General features: G+C 43.4%; 1 protein-coding gene and 1 non-coding gene across 2 annotated transcripts; one reads left to right on the forward strand and one right to left on the reverse strand.

The window, feature by feature from the left end:
- The first annotated feature begins 1,382 nt into the window (after positions 1-1,382).
- GPR75 (G protein-coupled receptor 75) lies at positions 1,383-8,330 on the forward strand. Its single transcript, XM_058684113.1, has 2 exons — positions 1,383-1,488; positions 6,102-8,330. Exon 2 carries the CDS (start codon positions 6,200-6,202, stop codon positions 7,820-7,822), a length of 1,623 nt encoding a protein of 540 aa, XP_058540096.1. The 5' UTR covers positions 1,383-1,488; positions 6,102-6,199; the 3' UTR covers positions 7,823-8,330.
- Positions 8,331-10,422: 2,092 nt separating this feature from the next.
- LOC131486486 (U12 minor spliceosomal RNA) lies at positions 10,423-10,578 on the reverse strand. Its single transcript, XR_009249373.1, has one exon. It is a non-coding gene; the product is annotated as a U12 minor spliceosomal RNA (small nuclear RNA).
- Positions 10,579-18,252: the final 7,674 nt, after the last annotated feature.

Raw genomic sequence — 18,252 nt, forward strand, 5'->3', positions numbered from 1 at the left:
AACGGGTCTTTTTTTGATTGCTTATTTCTCTGGCCAAAGTTCATCATAGCTGACAACATAGAACTGCATTACAAGTGGTTGGGGAGTGGAGTAGAGTATTATGTGGGAATTAATTGGAAATTTCTGTGAAGTTATTTCTGAACAATTCTTAATAGCATAGTCAACTCTTGGACTGAATGTCTACTTCATAAATTATCCAGTTCTGTTGTTTTTCTCTTGATGAAATTTCAGGATACTGAGGAAGATGTTCACCTAAATCAAATTCTTTAGTACTTGTTAGTACCAAACGGTTTCTGTTTAAAAAGATAAACTGCTAGCCAAAATAGAGACTTCAGTAGCAGTATTCTAAGTTTACCTTGAACAAAGTTTTCTGGGTTTCTGGCACCAGGATGAAGGAAAGGGCATTCAAGTAGTGTTCTCTGTTTCTACATAGTACCCCCTGGGGTTTGAAAAGTAGTAAGTTTCTAATGACCCAGGTTGGGACACAAGGAGTAAGGGTTTATCTGGCTTTACTTTGTACCCAGAATGGCAAACATACTTCGGAATGCTGCTTATGGCTCAGACTAAAGTTAAACCCATTTTATGAGTTCATTATTTTGGACATGTTATGGACTTGGGGGGGGGGGGTGTAGAGAATACGGGGACAATCGGTTTCTGTGTTGCTTATTAAAATTAGCTGCACACGTAGCACCACTGCACTAAATAAGGTCCACGATTTCTTGGCGTGGTTATTTCATTTGCAGGGGTGGTCTCTTCACTTGCGTTTGGTTTCCCACTGGTTACTCCCCTTGCTGAGTTCCCTCAGTAAATTCCTTAATACTCTGAGGTAGCTGAGAGAACGGGGAAAAATTGCGTGGCTCTTTGCCATTAAGTGAAAGCTGGTTTGATTTTAAATTGTTATAACGACTTCATTTGCAAACTCCCTCTCAAAGTACCGAACTGGACGACGACGCCAGTTGAATGCAGGAGGCAGAGTGTTCGCTGCAGCGCCTACCAGAGCCAGGAGGCCGTCTCGGAAGCACCGGGCCGCGAGGAGAGCCCCGCCAGCCTCCCGGCCCACGCTCTGCACCGGCTCAGGCCATCGGGGCCCCCAACGTTCCCTGCCCGCGGCCCAGCCCACGGACCCCCGCTTCCTCCGCGCGCCAGCCCTCGCCCGCCTTGGAGCGCGGCTCCCTGCGCGGGCAGCGGCGCAGCGTGGGGGGCGGAGGGCGGGGCGGCCCCCGGGCACGAGGGGGCCCGCGAGGCAGCTAGGGCGCGGGGGGCAGGCGGGCGCCGCTGCCCGAGTGTCCGGCGGAGGGGGCGGCGCCCTCGGCGTCTCCGTGACTGCGCCTCCCGCGCCCCCGGCTCGGCGGCTCCCGGGATGCGCGGAGGCGGCGGCGGCGATGGCGATGATGCCTGTAGCCCAGCCTGGTCCCGGGCGGCGGGCGGAGCTGGGGTCCGGGCTGCGAGATGGAGGAGGAGGGGGGCGGCGCTGCGGCCACCGGGCAGGTGAGAGGCCGCGGGCCCCGGAGGAGGACGACGCGCGGGGGCCGGGAGGGCCGGGCCCCGGGAAGACGGCGGGTTAGGGCGGCGCGAGGCTGCGCTGGTCCAGGCCCGGCCGCCGCGCACCTGCCCTCCTGGCGCGGCCTGCGGGGAAGCTATCTCGCCCCTGCCTAGCCTGCTCCCGGGCTCCGCCGGGTTGCGGAGCCCTTTCCCCACCGCCCATTCCTGGCCGGAGCCCTCCGCACCCCACCAGCCCTCTGCCCATTCTCTTACAAGCTTGCTGGCCTGAACTAGGCCCTCCTCACCACAACCTTCCCCACCCCAGGGAGCGCCTGCCCATCTCCAGTCCCTAGCTGGGGCCCACCTCCCTTCCCGGCAGCCTCCCAGCGCACCCCCAGACTGGGGGCTCTCCATAGCCTCCCCGTCTCCCTCATCCACTGACCCTGCCCCAGCCTGTCAGCTGCTCAGGGCTTCAAGAGGTAGTTCACCTGGGGAGAAAGAGCGGGTCCTACGAAATCAGATAAATCTGCCTTGAATCTAGTGACCTTGGGCAAGTCATCTAACTTCCCTGAGGTTTTCCTGATCTGTACAAATACAATGGGTCTAATAATAGTACAGAACTTTGCTCTCTGTGAGAGACCGTGAAGATGCTGTCCTCGAAGAATTTAAGGCATTATGACAAATTTATATGAGAAAAAAAAATGAATTGGAAGAATCCAGGCCAGGTGCTAACTTGTAAAAGCTCATACAAAATGCTTTCATACGTACTAAAGTATTAAGTTAGCACAGTAGATTATCAGAGACTCTTCACACAGCTTAATGAGAAATCATTGCTATGGTAAAAAAATTTTCGTTTAACCAGTCCTTGCTTCGGATCCCCCCTCCTTAGTTGTAACAAGATGCACACGGATGTGAATTCATTCTGTCCAACTGTGGCTAAAATGCCTGCGTAAGACCGGTGCTCTAACTTAAAATTTTTCTGATTTTCTGACTTTCATCATTTACTTATGGTCCCAGAAATAAAGTAGCTGGTATGCTTGCTCTGAAAAGAACATTGGTAATTTTTAATATTTAGGAGTAACAAATTTCATTTACCCCCCTCCTCAAATCACTGAGTTTTATAGTGCTACCATCATAACTTCATTCCAAATTGTGATTCCAGCCTCCTCTTTCTTAAAAGTCACAGAAGTGGGCTTACTTTTCCTTTGTTTCCTTTATTGCTCCTAAGGTTTCTCTGCAAAAACCTTTATTTCTGTTATGTTTTTCCTTTTCTTCCCAGCCTCACATTCCCTTCTTTTTTTTCCCCCCTAACTATCTGGGAATGATTTATAATTACTTTATACCAGAAGTGTAATTATCAACCTTGCCAAAGAGTTACACAGAAGTGTGTGTGTGTGTGTGTGTGTGTGTGTGTGTGTCCCTATTTTGGGCTCCAGGAACTTTGACTCCGGAAGGGATTGTGATACCTACTTCATAGGTCTATACTGAGAGTGAAATAAAGTGTGATAGCTTATGTAGAGCTGCTGATGTGTATGATAATGACCCAAGAAGTGATAGCTGCTATGATTATCTTCTAGGCAGCCAACCTCCCTTGATTTCTTTCTTGTTATGTTGAGTTGAACATTGAGTTGAGCGTGGTGGTGACAAATGTCAGCTTAGGTTCAAATCCATGCCCTACCCACTTTAAGGTGGGAGCACTGTCTCCAACTCAAGTTTCCTTATCTGTAAAACAGGGATATGTTATACTGTCTCAGGGTTGCTGTGAAGATTCGAGAAATTAATATCATGGAGCCTTGAAAACAGTGCCTGACATATCATAAGTACTTGATAAAGTTAACATACTAATAATGACACTGACAATTATATCCCTGACCTAGAATTTTCTTTTTTTTTTTTTTTTTTTTTTTTCAACGTTTATTTATTTTTGGGACAGAGAGAGACAGAGCATGAATGGGGGAGGGGCAGAGAGAGAGGGAGACACAGAATCGGAAACAGGCTCCAGGCTCCGAGCCATCAGCCCAGAGCCTGACGCGGGGCTCGAACTCACGGACCGCGAGATCGTGACCTGAGCTGAAGTCGGACGCTTAACCGACTGCGCCACCCAGGCGCCCCTAGAATTTTCTTTTTTTAAAAAAACCTACTGATGGGGCACCTGGGTGGCTCAGTCAGGTAAGCATCTGACTTCAGCTCAGGTCATGATCTCACAGTTCGTGGGTTCGAGCCCCGCATCGGGCCCTGTGCTGACAGCTCAGAGCCTGAAGCCTACTTAGGATTCTGTGTCTCCCTCTCTCTACCCCTCCCCCCTCACACTCTGTCTCTCTCAAAAATGAATAAACGTTAAAAAAAATCTTTGAAAGAAAAACCTGAAAAATGTTAAATTGATTGAAAAAATTATAACTGTGCAGAAAGTGGAAGTTGGTCCTCAACTACTCCAAATCTTTTTTTTTTTTTTTCCTCCTGCCTCTTATCCTTGACCAATATTGGTGCTTCATCATCCCATTTTCCCTTTGACAGTTCCCTTTCCAGATGTCTCCTAGCCTGTGATCTTCATAATTTCCATCACCCTTCTTCTTCGTTTTTAGCCACTCACTCGGTATTTCTCTGGACATGAGTTCCAAATGCTTTCATTCCAAATTCCTGCTTCCCTCTTCACTCCTGTTTGCTCCCCTATCTCCAAAGAGGAAACCCTTCTGGGCATCTCTCTGCCTTTCTGCCTCCTCAAGTTGAGTTTTCTACTTCTCTTTTCATCAGCTAACTCCAGTCGTCCAATTAACAATGCAAAAACAAGTAGCAAAAGGTTGTCTTTTTCTTACCTCATAGCTGTCAAAAAGGATTCAGAAACAGGCACCCGGTCTGTAAGTGAAAACAATAAAGCCATCCATTATTATGTTTTAATTCTAATCATCAAGAAACAAGTGGTTGGGATTTATATTTTTGTCTCATGGAAGTTTTATAAGGAAAGTATAAGAAAGCTGGTTTCCCTTGCCAGTGAAGAAATTCATCATATTGTCATGGTCTGTACTATTTGACCATTGAGAAGAAAAAAGAGGCCATCTTCTTCCTTCGTGAAGGACATTTGTTAGGTAGATGGATCTCCTCAGGACTGAAATTTGTCTCATACTCACTGACACAGCCATACCTACTACTGAATGCTGAGACATTTCTGTATCAGGAGGTTCATAGCTGCTGCTTGGAGCCCCAAGTAATCCTTCATGGACCAGTCCCCTCTTCCTCTGTGCCCCATGATCCATGAACCAAAGGGTTAATCCCAGGCACAGCTAGAGGCCTCTGGAACCCAGTTGGAGCTCATGGTTAAATATTTGGAACATAACGCCAGGACGACCCCAGTGCCATTGCTTATCCCTAAATGCTGGATTAAAGCAAATACCTTTGAGTTGTCAAGAGCATTGCGCCAGTCTCCAAGGAACAACTTCAGCTGTCCCGCTGGAAGCGTCTTTCAGAGCAGAGTGGGCACAAGGCCACACAGGGCTTTGAGATTTGAACAACGGAAGATTTCTGTGAGTGTACTTTAAATCTCATTGCAAAACAAAGTCGAAAATAAAAAGCAAGAAGAAAAAGAAGTTTTCTTATAAAGCAGAAGCTGGGTCTTACTCATCTTTCTAACCACAGCACCTAGCATAAAGCTGGCATACAGTCTGCACATGATAAATGTAAACTGAGTAAATGAAGGCATGAATGGGCATGTGCCTCCTGTTTGATCATGACGATATTGCTGTTGGAATAACAATTCACCTTTGTATAGAAGGTTAGAGTTTACAAAAGGGTGCTTTGTACCTTTTAAATCTCAAATACAATGCTTTCATTTTCCCCTCTCAAATGTAGTCCTACACAAAGTTTTTTTCCAGTGAAAGGGAGGGAGATGGCCAAGAAATTACCAGCAGGGAGAAAAAATTATAAACAATGGAAAATAAAGCGTGTTCCTAGGGAAAGAAATAGTACTTGTTAGTGATTTGTGGGAGTTCTATAAGGGGCCACAATATACTTCAGCAATGCCATCTGACTTGTAACCTAAACACATGCTGTGAGACCTACTCCCATAATCTCACCCTGTCTGCCCCTCCATCTCTGCCCTGCTCCTGACCCCCAGCAAACTCCTCACCATCACTCCCTACAGCTGCTCTCAGCCTCCACCCCAGGTTGGGATTAGCTTCCCCTTCTCTGACTTCCACAGCACCTGCTGTCATCTAATTGACCACATTAGGCTGTAAGTACATAGTGATCTCTTTGGTGGAGATGTTATGTCCTTGGGTCTCCAGTGTCTGGCACCAGAGTGTTTCTAAAAGTAACATTTGCATACCCTTCAATCAGAAACTCAAGGGGTGGGGCCCAGGAATCTGCTTTTTTTTTTTTTTTTTTTAAAGTCCCCAGGTGATGCTTAAACTATTTCAAAAACCACTGTGCCATGAAACCTGACATTAGCCCAAGGAATATATTTTGAGGTGTTTGTGTCTTTTCTGTGTTGGACTTTGAGCAGAGAAATGTTTTTTTGTATGCATCAGTCAGAGCTAAAACAAATTCTAGTACTCTTGTAAAAAATCATGCGATCGCTCTACTCCATTAATTTCTTTCTGTTTCTGGGTGTGCATTTTTGTGTGCAGGGTTTTCTGCTCTGGGCCTCTTTTGCCCCATACCGCTCGCCTGTGAGTTGAGGCCCTGACTCCCTTCCCACAGAAGGGAGAGTCCCTTCTCTCTGAAGATGAACTCCACGGACCACCTTCAGGACGCTCCCAACACCACCTTGCTCCATGTGCGTCACTCCCATGGAGGAAACAGCACCACACTACAGGAGGGCCTCCAGGACCTCATCCACACCGCCACGTTGGTAACCTGCACTTTTCTACTCGCAGTCATCTTCTGCCTGGGCTCTTATGGCAACTTCATTGTCTTCTTGTCCTTCTTTGACCCAGCTTTCAGGAAATTCAGAACCAACTTTGATTTCATGATCCTGAACCTGTCCTTCTGTGACCTCTTCATCTGTGGAGTGACAGCCCCCATGTTCACCTTTGTGTTGTTCTTCAGCTCAGCCAGTAGTATCCCAGATGCTTTCTGCTTCACCTTCCATCTCACCAGTTCAGGCTTCATAATCATGTCCCTCAAGACCGTGGCAGTGATTGCCCTGCACCGGCTCCGCATGGTGTTGGGGAAGCAGCCCAATCGCACAGCTTCCTTTCCCTGCACCCTGCTCCTCACTCTGCTTCTCTGGGCCACCAGTTTCACTCTTGCCACCTTGGGCACCCTGAAAACCAGCAAGTCCCACCTCTGCCTTCCCATGTCCAGTCTGATGGCCGGAGAAGGGAGAGCCATTTTGTCTCTGTATGTGATCGACTTCACCTGTTGTGTCGCTGTGGTATCTGTCTCTTATATCATGATTGCTCAGACGCTGCGGAAAAATGCCCAAGTCAGAAAGTGCCCCCCTGTGATCACAGTAGATGCTTCCAGACCACAGCCTTTCATGGGGGCCCCTGGAAAGGGGGGTGGAGATCCCATCCAGTGCACCGTGCCGGCTCTCTACAGGAACCAGAATTACAACAAACTGCAGCACGTTCAGACCCATGGATACACCAAGAGTCTTAACCAGATGCCAACTCCGGGGGCCAGCCGGCTCCAGCTGGTCTCTGCTGTCAATCTCTCCACGGCTAAGGATTCCAAAGCGGTTGTCACCTGTGTGATTATAGTGCTCTCCGTCCTGGTGTGCTGTCTTCCACTGGGGATTTCCTTAGTGCAGGTGGTCCTTTCCAGCAATGGGAGCTTCATCCTTTACCAGTTTGAACTCTTTGGATTTACCCTTATATTTTTCAAATCAGGATTAAACCCTTTTATATATTCTCGGAACAGCTCAGGGCTGAGGAGGAAAGTGCTCTGGTGCCTCCAGTATGTGGGCCTGGGTTTTTTCTGCTGCAAACAGAAGACTCGACTTCGAGCCATGGGAAAGGGGAACCTGGAAATCAACAGAAACAAATCCTCCCATCATGAAACAAACTCTGCCTACATGTTGTCTCCAAAGCCCCAGAAGAAATTTGTGGACCAGGCTTGTGGCCCAAGTCATTCGAAGGAAAGTGTGGTCAGTCCCAAGATCTCTGCTGGACACCAGCACTACGGTCAGAGCAGCTCCACCCCCATCAACACTCGGATTGAACCCTACTACAGCATTTACAACAGCAGCCCCTCCCAGGAGGAGAGCAGTCCGCATAACTTGCAGCCAGTAAACTCTTTTGGATTTGCTAGTTCATATATTGCCATGCACTATCACACCACTAATGACTTAATGCAAGAATATGACAGCACGTCGGCCAAGCAGATTCCAGTGCCCTCTGTTTAGGCTCGTGGAGGCTGGAGACTCTTGCAGAAACTGTTTTTGTTTCTGATACTATTTGATTTTTTCCCCCATTTCTGTGAGACCCGTGGTAGATGAAAACTTCAAGATCCAGCGGAACAGTTGGCAGTTCTGATTTTCTTCTGTCTGAAGTATCAGCATCTATTGATTTGCTTTGTGGTTTCTTGACCTTTTAAGATTTGATGTAAAAATTTATTATTTAAATTTTTTACCCTGACCTGTGCTCCAATCTTTTGTACTAAACTTTTAAATAGATGCCAGGAATGATCACGCTAATGTATTGAAGGAGAATGGACTGATTACGATCATTTGAGTCAGTGTTTGGGGCCTTCAAAGTATACCTGAGTTGGATTTTTTTTAAACAATATGAAGGTATGATCTTCACTGAGGCGAATTTTTTATTAATTGTACTGTAAATTTTGATTCTGTAATGTGTTGAAATGGGGAGCAATACACTTTTCTGGTAGCAGGCTTATTTGAATAAATAATACATTGTCAAAGCAGAAAATCAGAAATATATTATCTATAATTACCTTTACCCAAGACACACAGGCATTAAGTACTTTCCTTTCATAAGACAGTCAGCCAAGAATACAGTATTATGATTATTACCATTTCTTATTATAGACATTATTATTTTGTGTGAGTTGATTAGCTATAAAGCTTTTTAAAAAGAAATCTGTTTTTGCTTGCTGAAAACGCCTTATTCTATTTTGGCATGATCTTACCCGAGAGCCCTTGGTGAAGAGGACCGACCTGTAGTGGAGGAATGTGATTTCTGGGTGCATGGGCAATCTGCATTGCAGATTGGAAGGAACTTTGTTGTTTTGAAAGGTATCCAGTTTATAGCTCCCTCTCCAGGCCTTTCCCAAATACAAGATTCCTTGGGGAAGGGGGGTTGGGACACAGAACAGATGCTCATCTGGAACTCTGTGCAGCCTTGTCCAACACCTCTCGCCTTCCAGCACCCACCAGCCATTCTATTTCTGAGATCTGAGTATGAGATATGGGTTTTACTTTGTTTTTAAATTCGCCTTTTAGAACTTTGTCCTTCCCTTCCTTCTCTCCCTTTCTTCCTTTATTTTTGTTATTAGATTTTATAACAGAAGAGAAAATCTCTACTCTGTCACATTTTTTCTTGTTTGTAATTGAATGCTATTTTTGAAAATCACTATAACCTATTTCAGTTATGCTTTTATATGTTTAATACAACACTGTTTTCATTTATTAATATTCCCACAAGATTAAGTAATATACTAACCAGGTAATATATTACCCTTTTTAAAAAGCACTAAGAAATCCAATATCCTTTCCCAAGGTCATTTGAAGAATTGTGGAAAATTAGGAATGAGACTTTTGTCTTAATTTAGAACTGGGTATTTATTCCAATAAGCCAAACAGCTTTATAATTAATAACATTAATCAAGAAGACACTTCTTGATTAAGACTTTTTAAGGTATGTATCTCTTTTTTGGCTAGGCATTTCCAGTGTGATTCAATAAAAGATTTTTTAAAAGTAATTTCTACTTGTAAAATTTAAAATGTCAGGTTTTCTTGTGTGACCTTTGAGTTTGAGATGACCCATCTTTGGGAAGTAAAAGTTATAATAATATAAAGAAAAATAAGCATGTGCATATGAGGTGTTCTTTCTTTGTATGCTCATCAAGAAATTATTGATTTAACTTGCATGAAATACATGTTGGGCTAGATTCTTAGCCTTCTCCACATGTATCTCTGTATCTATGTGGAGATACAGAGATAGATAAAACTTATCTCTTCACAAGTTACATATATATCTATTTATAAAAATAGATATATATATAACTTCTCTATAAGGGCTAACCTGAGAACTAAAAATAATGAGAACTTAGTTGAATGTGACTAATTATTAGCAGGGTATATTAATTAGTTCTCTTGATGCTTTACTGTGATGCAAAGTATGTGATGTATTTCAAACATTTTATAACTGTTCTGATGTTAACCTTTAGGCCAGATTTGTATTTCTGATGCTTTTAATGTTCTTTTAAAAAAATAATGTTTGGAAAATAAAAGTATTGAAAATCCTAACATTTCTGAACATCAGATTGCAGTACTATGACTTTCCTGTCCAATCATTTGAAAACTATCAGAGAAAAGTAGTGATGATTATTGCACAACGGATAACAATGTGTTAACCCTCAGCATTCTCTTCCTTAAGAGATGAAATACTTGTGGGTTTTTGTTTTTGTTTTTTTTAAGTCAGCTCTATGCCCAACCTTGGGCTGGAACCCCTACATGATCAAGAGTCAAGATCAAGAGTCGCATGCTCCCCTGACTGAGCTAGCCAGGCATCCTGAGTTCTCAGGATCTCTTTAATGGTTCCAGATAGTTCTCTGGCTCATGGTCGGTGCTGCATCTGTCAGGCAATGTTGACAGTCTCATCAAAAGTGGTATTTCCCCTGTACTTAATGTTTTTCTGCCTCTTTCTATCTCTTAGCAATTTCTTGAGGGCTTTGATAATCAGGGCAGAAGCAGAAGGTACCACTTCAATTTGGGCCTGTATGGTGTTGTTGTTGTTGTTGTTGTTTTGTTTGTTTGTTTTTTTATGGGAAGATCATGATTCCCAGGCATCCCTTGAAGTAGGTGGGTCACTTTAGGGGTGACTTTTACCCACTCAAAAATTTGTCTCATCTCACATTAGCAGTGAAGATTCAGGCATCACCCCGAATCGTTATTTTTTTTTACTCATAAGTTTAAGGCATAGGGCCTGTCTGTTCTGAATGGTCAGTTTCACTGTAATGTTCAGACCCTTCCAATCACTCGTTCCCTTGATGATGTCAGCACCAACCATTTTTGGAGACAGACCCAGGGAGCCTGTCTTCTGGGCCAGGGCAGACGTGGCAACAACTTCCTCACAAGGTATATGACTTGGTCTTGTTGGGGTCGAACTTAGGTGGCATGGTGAAGGTGGCTGGTGTTAGGTGAACCCAGATTCAGGATGACCTAAGACAGCTGCACCTTTACCTCCTTCCAGCTGAAAGCCAAAAGCAAAAGTGCATTTCTTAGAATTGGTGGTATATATGGTATGTATAAGCTAAAGGAAAACACAGTTATGGTCCCTTGATAAACAATTGAAGGACCCTTCTTTGAAACTAATATTGTGAGTAGTTTCTTGGTTAGCAACTCTACATCCAGGAGCAAAGCCCTCACAAGATCCCAGGTGATAATTCTTTTCTGAAGTGGGGAGGCAGCAGAAACGGAAGGGCACTGACAAAGAAATAGCAGCATGAAGTCCTGCAGAGTTAAGGCCCAGAACCCTTCTTAAACAGTTCAGTTTTGGGGTCCTAAAAATGAGCATCTGTAAACCTGTTCCCAGTTTCATTTTATTTTCTTTTTTTTTTTTTTTTTAAGTTTTATTTGTTTATTTAGAGAAAGAAAGAGTGAGCATGAGCAGGGGAGGAGCAGAGAGAGGGAGAGAGAGAGAGAATCCCATGCAAGAGAATCCGTGCTGACAGCACGGAGTGTGATGCAGGGCTCGAACTCACAAACAGTGAAATCATGACCTGAGCTGAAATCCAGAGTCGGACACTTCACCAAATGAGCCACCCAGGTGCCCCTCTATATTTTTCATTTTCAAGTTAGTCACACCTCATTTCGAAGATCATTACTTGAGGCAACAAGTAACACTTCTTGGGTGCTGGCAGTCTTGGGTTCCTCTCCAGATCTGACTTGTTATTATAGCTCATTCTTAAGTAATAGTCTGTAATCTGGCCAGGCCAGGTTACAGAGTCTCCCCTTTCAAGGCCACCCTCTTCATTCACAGTTCAGGGGTAGCATACATGACTCCCAGGGAGACATGCGTTTTCTCTCATATCCACTAAAAGCAGTTGTTTTTCTTTTCCATTAATGAAAGAAGCCAATGGTCCCTACAGAGACACTTGCTCCACTGCCCTCCTACTGGAGTTGAAGGAAGGCCAAGAGTTAGTGAAGATTCCAGGCCTATGGAATTGTAAGAGCGGCAGGCAGGCTGCCCAGAAAAGGCTCACCTCCCATCAGAGATCCAGGCTTTAGAGAGGCCAGGCCTGGACTGAGCTTACAACACAAAACAGCAAGCCCCACCAGAACGTGGTGTAGAGAGGACTCTACTGAGGCAGGTATCTGCAGGATGAGCTTTGGTGGGCTCGTTCCAGCCGTACTGGCCCAAATATGATGAGATGCAGGATATTCCAAGTCACCTGTAGGAACGAAAATGATGGCCACTGAAGCCAGATGGGGTAATCTTTGAGAAGATGGAGAAGGGAAAGGAGGAGCAGAAAGATAGGGAAATAGCCCCATATTTCCTTCCCTGCCTCTAAAGATGGATCTATAAACTGAGAAGCAGGTGCTGGCATAATTATGATGATTTTCCATCTTCTGGCTTTCAATATCATTTAAATGCTAATGACACTCAATTTTATATCTCTAGTCCTAACCTCTCCCTGAGCTGCATGCTGGTCTATCCAATTGCCTATTCAACATCTCCACTTGGATGTCTAATAGGCATCTCAAATTTTAACATGTGCAAAACTGAACTCTCATTTCACACCTCCTCCTCACCAAACTTGTGTCTCCTGCTGTTTTATTATCTCAGTAAATGGCATGGCATTTCCCCAATCACACAGCTCTATTTGTTGTCCTTGACTCTCTCTTACATCACATCCAATCCGTTGACAAATCCTGAACTATCTTGAAAATAAACTCTGATTCCAACTACTTCTTACCTCTTCATTCCCATCTCCTCTAGCCCATGTCTCCATCATTTCTCACCAGCCTCAGGACCATTTCCCAGCTTCGAGGCTCTCTCTTCTACAGTCTCCCCTTTATTTGTGACTAGGACACTTCTAAGATAGGCTATGTTTGCCACTCTCCTGATTAAAACCTTCCAGTGCCTTTCCGTCCCACGTAGAAGTCCTTGCCATGACCTATATGGCCCTGATGATCTGGCTCTTGGTTTTCTCTCTGTCACAATTTCCTTTGACTTATACCCTGCCTAATGTGCTTGGGCTACAACAGGCTTTCTGGATCTTTCTCACATGCCTCAATTTTGTTCTCATGTCAGGGCATTAATTTCCCTAGAAACGTTCCATCCTGGAACCACCCTCCCCAATGGCCTTTCCCAGTTGTCATATTCAATACAGTTCTCACCCCATCACGGTCTATCCCTCTGCCCTATCTTACTCTTTTCATGATTCTTATCATTACTGTATTAGTCTGCTTGGGCTGCCATAACAAAATACTGCAGCCTGGGTGGCTTAAATAACAGAAATTTATTTTCTCACAGTTCTGGATGGAGGCTAGAAGTCCAAGGTGAACTAACAGCATTAGTTTCTGTGAAGCCTCTTTTCCTGGCTTCTCGTTGTGTCCTCACATGACCTCCTTTTTGCGCATACATGAGAAGAGAGGGGGTGGGGGAGAGGAGAAGGGAGAGAGTTGCAGATGGGGGGCTCTCAAGGTGTTTCCTCCTCTTGTGTGTACACCATTCTTATCAGATGAGGGCTCCACTCTTATGACCTCATTTTACCTTAATTACCTCTTTAAAAGCCTTATCTCCAATTAGAGCCACAATGAGGGTTAGAGCTTCAAACATGAATTTGAGGGGGAGGTGCAAAATTCAGTCCATACAGTTATGTATAATTGTTTGCTGGCCTTTCCCCCTCTAGACTAAAGCTCTGATATGATAGGGCGAAAGTTTTGTCTCTTTCGTTCAGTACCACATGCTAGTACCTATCAGTCCTTGGCCCTGATGAGCTTTCAGTGCATCACTGAAGAAATGAATGAATCAAATAATAAATGATTGAAAGGCTGAAGCCTGGAAGTGATATCAACCCAAATCTCTCTCTGACTGGCTTAGTTTCCCCATGTTTGTTGTTATTTTTGTATCTGTCTCTACATTCCCAGGATGATTATCAGCAGGACTCTAATGAAAGGGGGACATGGGTCTTGATTTAGGACTACAAGACCTTATTTCTGATAGTTTTCTCAGGCAACCAGCTCCAAGGGCATCTTTTCCCAGGGGACCACCCCGGCTGCCCATGAGCTGCCAGACAACCTGCCTTCATTCTCATGGGAATTCTTGGGCCCATTATGCAACCCAAGGACACTGAAGATGAAAGGAAACTCTTCAGCAACCACAGAGAAGTTAAAGGAGAAAAGAAGTAATTCATTCTCGGAGGGATAGAAGGGAGACTACCAATCACTTTAAAGTATAGAACATTTTGGAAAAAAGGTCCAGATTTAGTGAAACTCTGTTTTCCATAAGAGATAGTTAACAGGCAGTGTCTCGGTCCAATGCCTTGGAGAATAATTTCACCAAAGTAGAAATATCACTTCATCGCTTATGGACAAATAGTGAATCTTCCCTCCTCTACTCCAATAAACAGATAATTCTGCTTCCTTATAAATGCGCTTAGCTGGTGCCAAGATAAGTTCAATGTGTTTCTCTACGTGCCATATATGTGAATGTTGGCCCTTTTGACACTTTCTGGAACCTCCAGCTGCTTGCAGCATGCTGATGAGTGGGAAATCTTTCGTCCGACTCCCAGTGTGGGAATCTTGATTTTCATGCAAAGCCCAAGGTTTTGCAAAATGCAGCTTGTTCAGATGCCAGGGAGACCTTAAGAAGTGGAACAACTTACAAAGAGTGCTTTTATGCCTGTCTTCTGGGGCTGAGGCACTAGGATGAGTTTCATAACCTGGGGAAATGCTGAAGGTTCAACACATTTCCTGCCTGACATTAGCAAGAGTTATGAAAGCTTCTTGCTCATTTGTTTGGCTTTAGCAACAAAATATAAGAAACGTAGGAACTGATTTCATTAATATTACACTGAGGAAAGATATGGCTGGGCACTGTGTTCTTCACAGAGAATCATAATATTAGACACTTTCTTTGAGGAATTAAGAGTACCTCAGAACTGGAATATTTTCCATTCATGGAGTTGGAGGTGGAAATTCGATCCTTTTCTTGACCTGAGAGAGATCAGGGGCTTTGCTTCAATCACTGCCCCCAAATGGGGGAAACAGAACAGAGACACAGACACTGTCTTCTTGTGAGGGAGAAGCAAGGAAAAAAAAAATCCGTTAAATTTTGTGGTGCAGAATTTGAGTAAGAAAGAATACAAATGGGACAAGTCATTAATTAATTCTCCCTTTTCGTTCCCAACTATTATAAAATTGAGGAAAATACTGTTGTTCTCAAAGCATCAAACACTCAAAAATAACATGTAGGAAACTCCTCAGAATTGTAGTTGGGGAAGCTTTCATGAGGTGTGGTAAGAGAGGATGAGGGTTCATTCACTCATTCATTCAGCAAATATTGAGTGTCATTGTTAGGCAAGGTCTGAGTAGAAAGGTCTGAGAAAGAACATAAGATAAATTCTTTACCAATAAGTAAAAGATGAAGGAATTTTTTTTATCATTTACATAAAAATACAATCTGGTTCTAGATAAATTGCCCGTGCAGTTGTTTACCACCATCAAATGCTTATCGGAGAAGGGAAAGTTTGATGGCATTTAACCAAGGCAGAATTCCCAAGGTGACATTTTAATCTTGCTAGTGAGTTTTCATTTGCCAGATTGTGGGTTGTGTTATTTTTAAGAGAAGTTAGTGGTAGTTCCATGATAAAAATATACTGTAGGGGCACCTGGGTGGCTCAGTCAGTTGAGTGTCCAACTTTGGCTCAGGTCATGATCTCACAGTTCGTGGGTTTGTGCCCCGCATCGGGCTCTGCGCTGACAGCTCAGAGCCTAGAGCCTGCTTCCGATTCTGAGTCTCCCTCTCTCTCTGTCCCTCCCCTTCTCGTGCTCTGTCTCTCTCTCTCAAAAATAAACTTAAAATAAAATAAAAATAAAATACACTGTATGGGGGAAAATAAGTATCATACATTTACAAGACAAGGTCAACCATTTCAGTCAGCATTTTGCTGAGCCCTTTGATGTGTTCCTTCAGGTGGAAGGTGATGGCACAGAGTGGTTCATGGGGCAAAAGATGGTTCTGCAAATAGAAAGTGCTATAGCACATTATTTACAAACAGGGACTGCACCATCTGAATTGATTCCAAAGCTGGTTGAGCCATATGCGGTTTTAGTTCCACTTTTTGTGCCTCATTTTCCTAAACTGTGAGTTAAAGATGGTAAACATAACCTCATGGGGTTGTGATCACAAGGTATCTGAACTGTTTAGCATAGTGCCAGCATGTAATCAATGTGGGGTAATGGCAGCTATCATTTTTATTATTATTTTAAAAAATTGTTTTTAATGTTTATTTATGAGACAGAGAGAGACAGAGCATGAGTGGGGGAGGGGCAGAGAGAGGGGGAGACACAGAATCCAAAGTGGGCACCAGGCTCTGAGCTGTTAGCACAGAGCCTGATGCGGGGCTCGAACTCATGGACTATGAGATCATGACCTGAGCCGAAGTCAGTCGCTCAACCAACTGAGCCACCAGATGCCCCATTTTTATTATTAAAATATCATTTGAGATTCTAGGAATAATGACTCAAGTTTGTACACAACTGGCTTTGTGGGGATGGCAAAACACTTTCTTGGAAGTGGTTGATGAAAAGATTTTCCAACAAATGATTTCTGTCACTATGGGTTAAGAACACTAAAAACTATAAATATGGAAAACGAATTCAAAGGAAAGACGACTCCTGATTTCCTTGACCAGCTATTAACATTTCTAATCTTTGGATAATACTTAGAGCTCTGTTAGAATTCTTAAATGAATGAATTAGGTTTTAGTGCTGTTAAGAACCACTGTTGACTAATTTGCATAGTATTTTATTAAGGACACAGAAGCTATTAAAAGAAAGTTCACTGTTTCTGGCTATATTTTGAATGAGTTTACAGAGTAGAGCAGATTTGACTAATTGGGTTTTAACCCCTAAGTTGCCGGACTTTTGAGGAAGTTTGAATAAAAATTATTTTTTTGGTGGTAGAGCACTTTTGTTTTTTAATTGAAATATACTTGACACCGAATGGGGCGTTGGTTTCAGGTGTGCAGTATAATGATTTGACAACTCTATACATCATGCAATGCTCACAAGTCTGGCTACCGTCACCATACAACGCTATTACACCATTGACTATATTCCCTTCCTATATATTGGCTGTTCCTTTCATCTGGGTGACTTATTCTATAGCTGGACTCCTGTACCTATCAGTCCCTTGAGAGCTTGACTTTTAATATTATATATTTACAACATCAAAATTATGTTTATGCCTGAGGAAAATATTTTTTTTCTGCATTTTTTCTTGAACCCAAGGCAAAGCATAATGTAGTCTGTTGAAAAATACTGGAAAGCAATTTAATAGAGTTGAAATATATAATGTTGTACGTGATTAGACATGAGATGTTTAGCATTATTTTACAGTCTCATAAATGCCTTCCATAGTGAAGATGGTTACCATTTCCATAAGTTCTGCTAGATGTACTTGCTTTCGGTGAACACTTTTGTTTCAAATGTAAAAAATACTAAAATGCCTAAACGTTTACAAATGGGCATGGGCACAAAACACTATAAGCCCTATATTCCCTTTGTTAATAATTTTGCCTTTCTTCTTTTTATTTTCAAAGTGTTGAGATTGTCAGGAGGGCTCTTATTTTCTTTAAGTGTTAAAGAGTGGAATTGCAGTAGTCTTCATACTGTACTTTCTTCTCATTGCCAGTGAGGGAAGCATGCTCATTCTTCCTGATCATTCCAAAAAAGCATTAAAAAAAAAAAAAAAAAACTGTGTTGTTTCTAATAGAGAAATCTTGTGAGATACCAGGACCACAGTGATTGGGGCCGTGACAGGTGAAAGTCACCTGCTAACCTCTCCCCTTAATTCTGGTTGGTTATATACCTGATAGTGTGTGGTCTTCTTTTTTTTAAGTAGGTTCCATGCCCAATGTGGGGCTTGAACTCACTCTTCCTTCCTCTTTTTCCTTCTTCTTTCTCCTCCTCCTCCTCCTTCTTTTGTTCTCCTCCTTCTCCTTCCTTTTCTCCTTCTCCTTCTCCTCCTTCTTCTCCTTCTCCTCTTCCTCTTTAAAATTTTTAAAAAATGTTTATTTATTTTTGAGAGAGAGAGAGGGGAGGGGAGGGGCAGAGAGAGAGGGAGACACAGAATCAGAAGCAGGCTCCAGGCTCTGAGCTGTCAGCACAAAGCCCAATGTGGGGCTCGAACCCACAAACTGTGAGATCATGACCTGAGTGGAAGTCAACCACCCACCAGACTCCCAGTTACCCAGGCACCCCTCCTCCTTCCTCTTTTCCTTCTCCTCTTTCTTTTCCTCCTCCTTCTCTTTCTTTTTTTTAAAGTGTGGTCTTGATGCTAATTTTAAAGTGACAATTCCATTTTCTGAAAGGTGATGGAGGGATTTAGTTAACCTACAAAGTTATATATGGTGAAAGTAAAT

This window comes from Neofelis nebulosa, chromosome 9 (assembly GCF_028018385.1).
Source record: "Neofelis nebulosa isolate mNeoNeb1 chromosome 9, mNeoNeb1.pri, whole genome shotgun sequence".
NCBI lineage: Eukaryota > Metazoa > Chordata > Mammalia > Carnivora > Felidae > Neofelis > Neofelis nebulosa.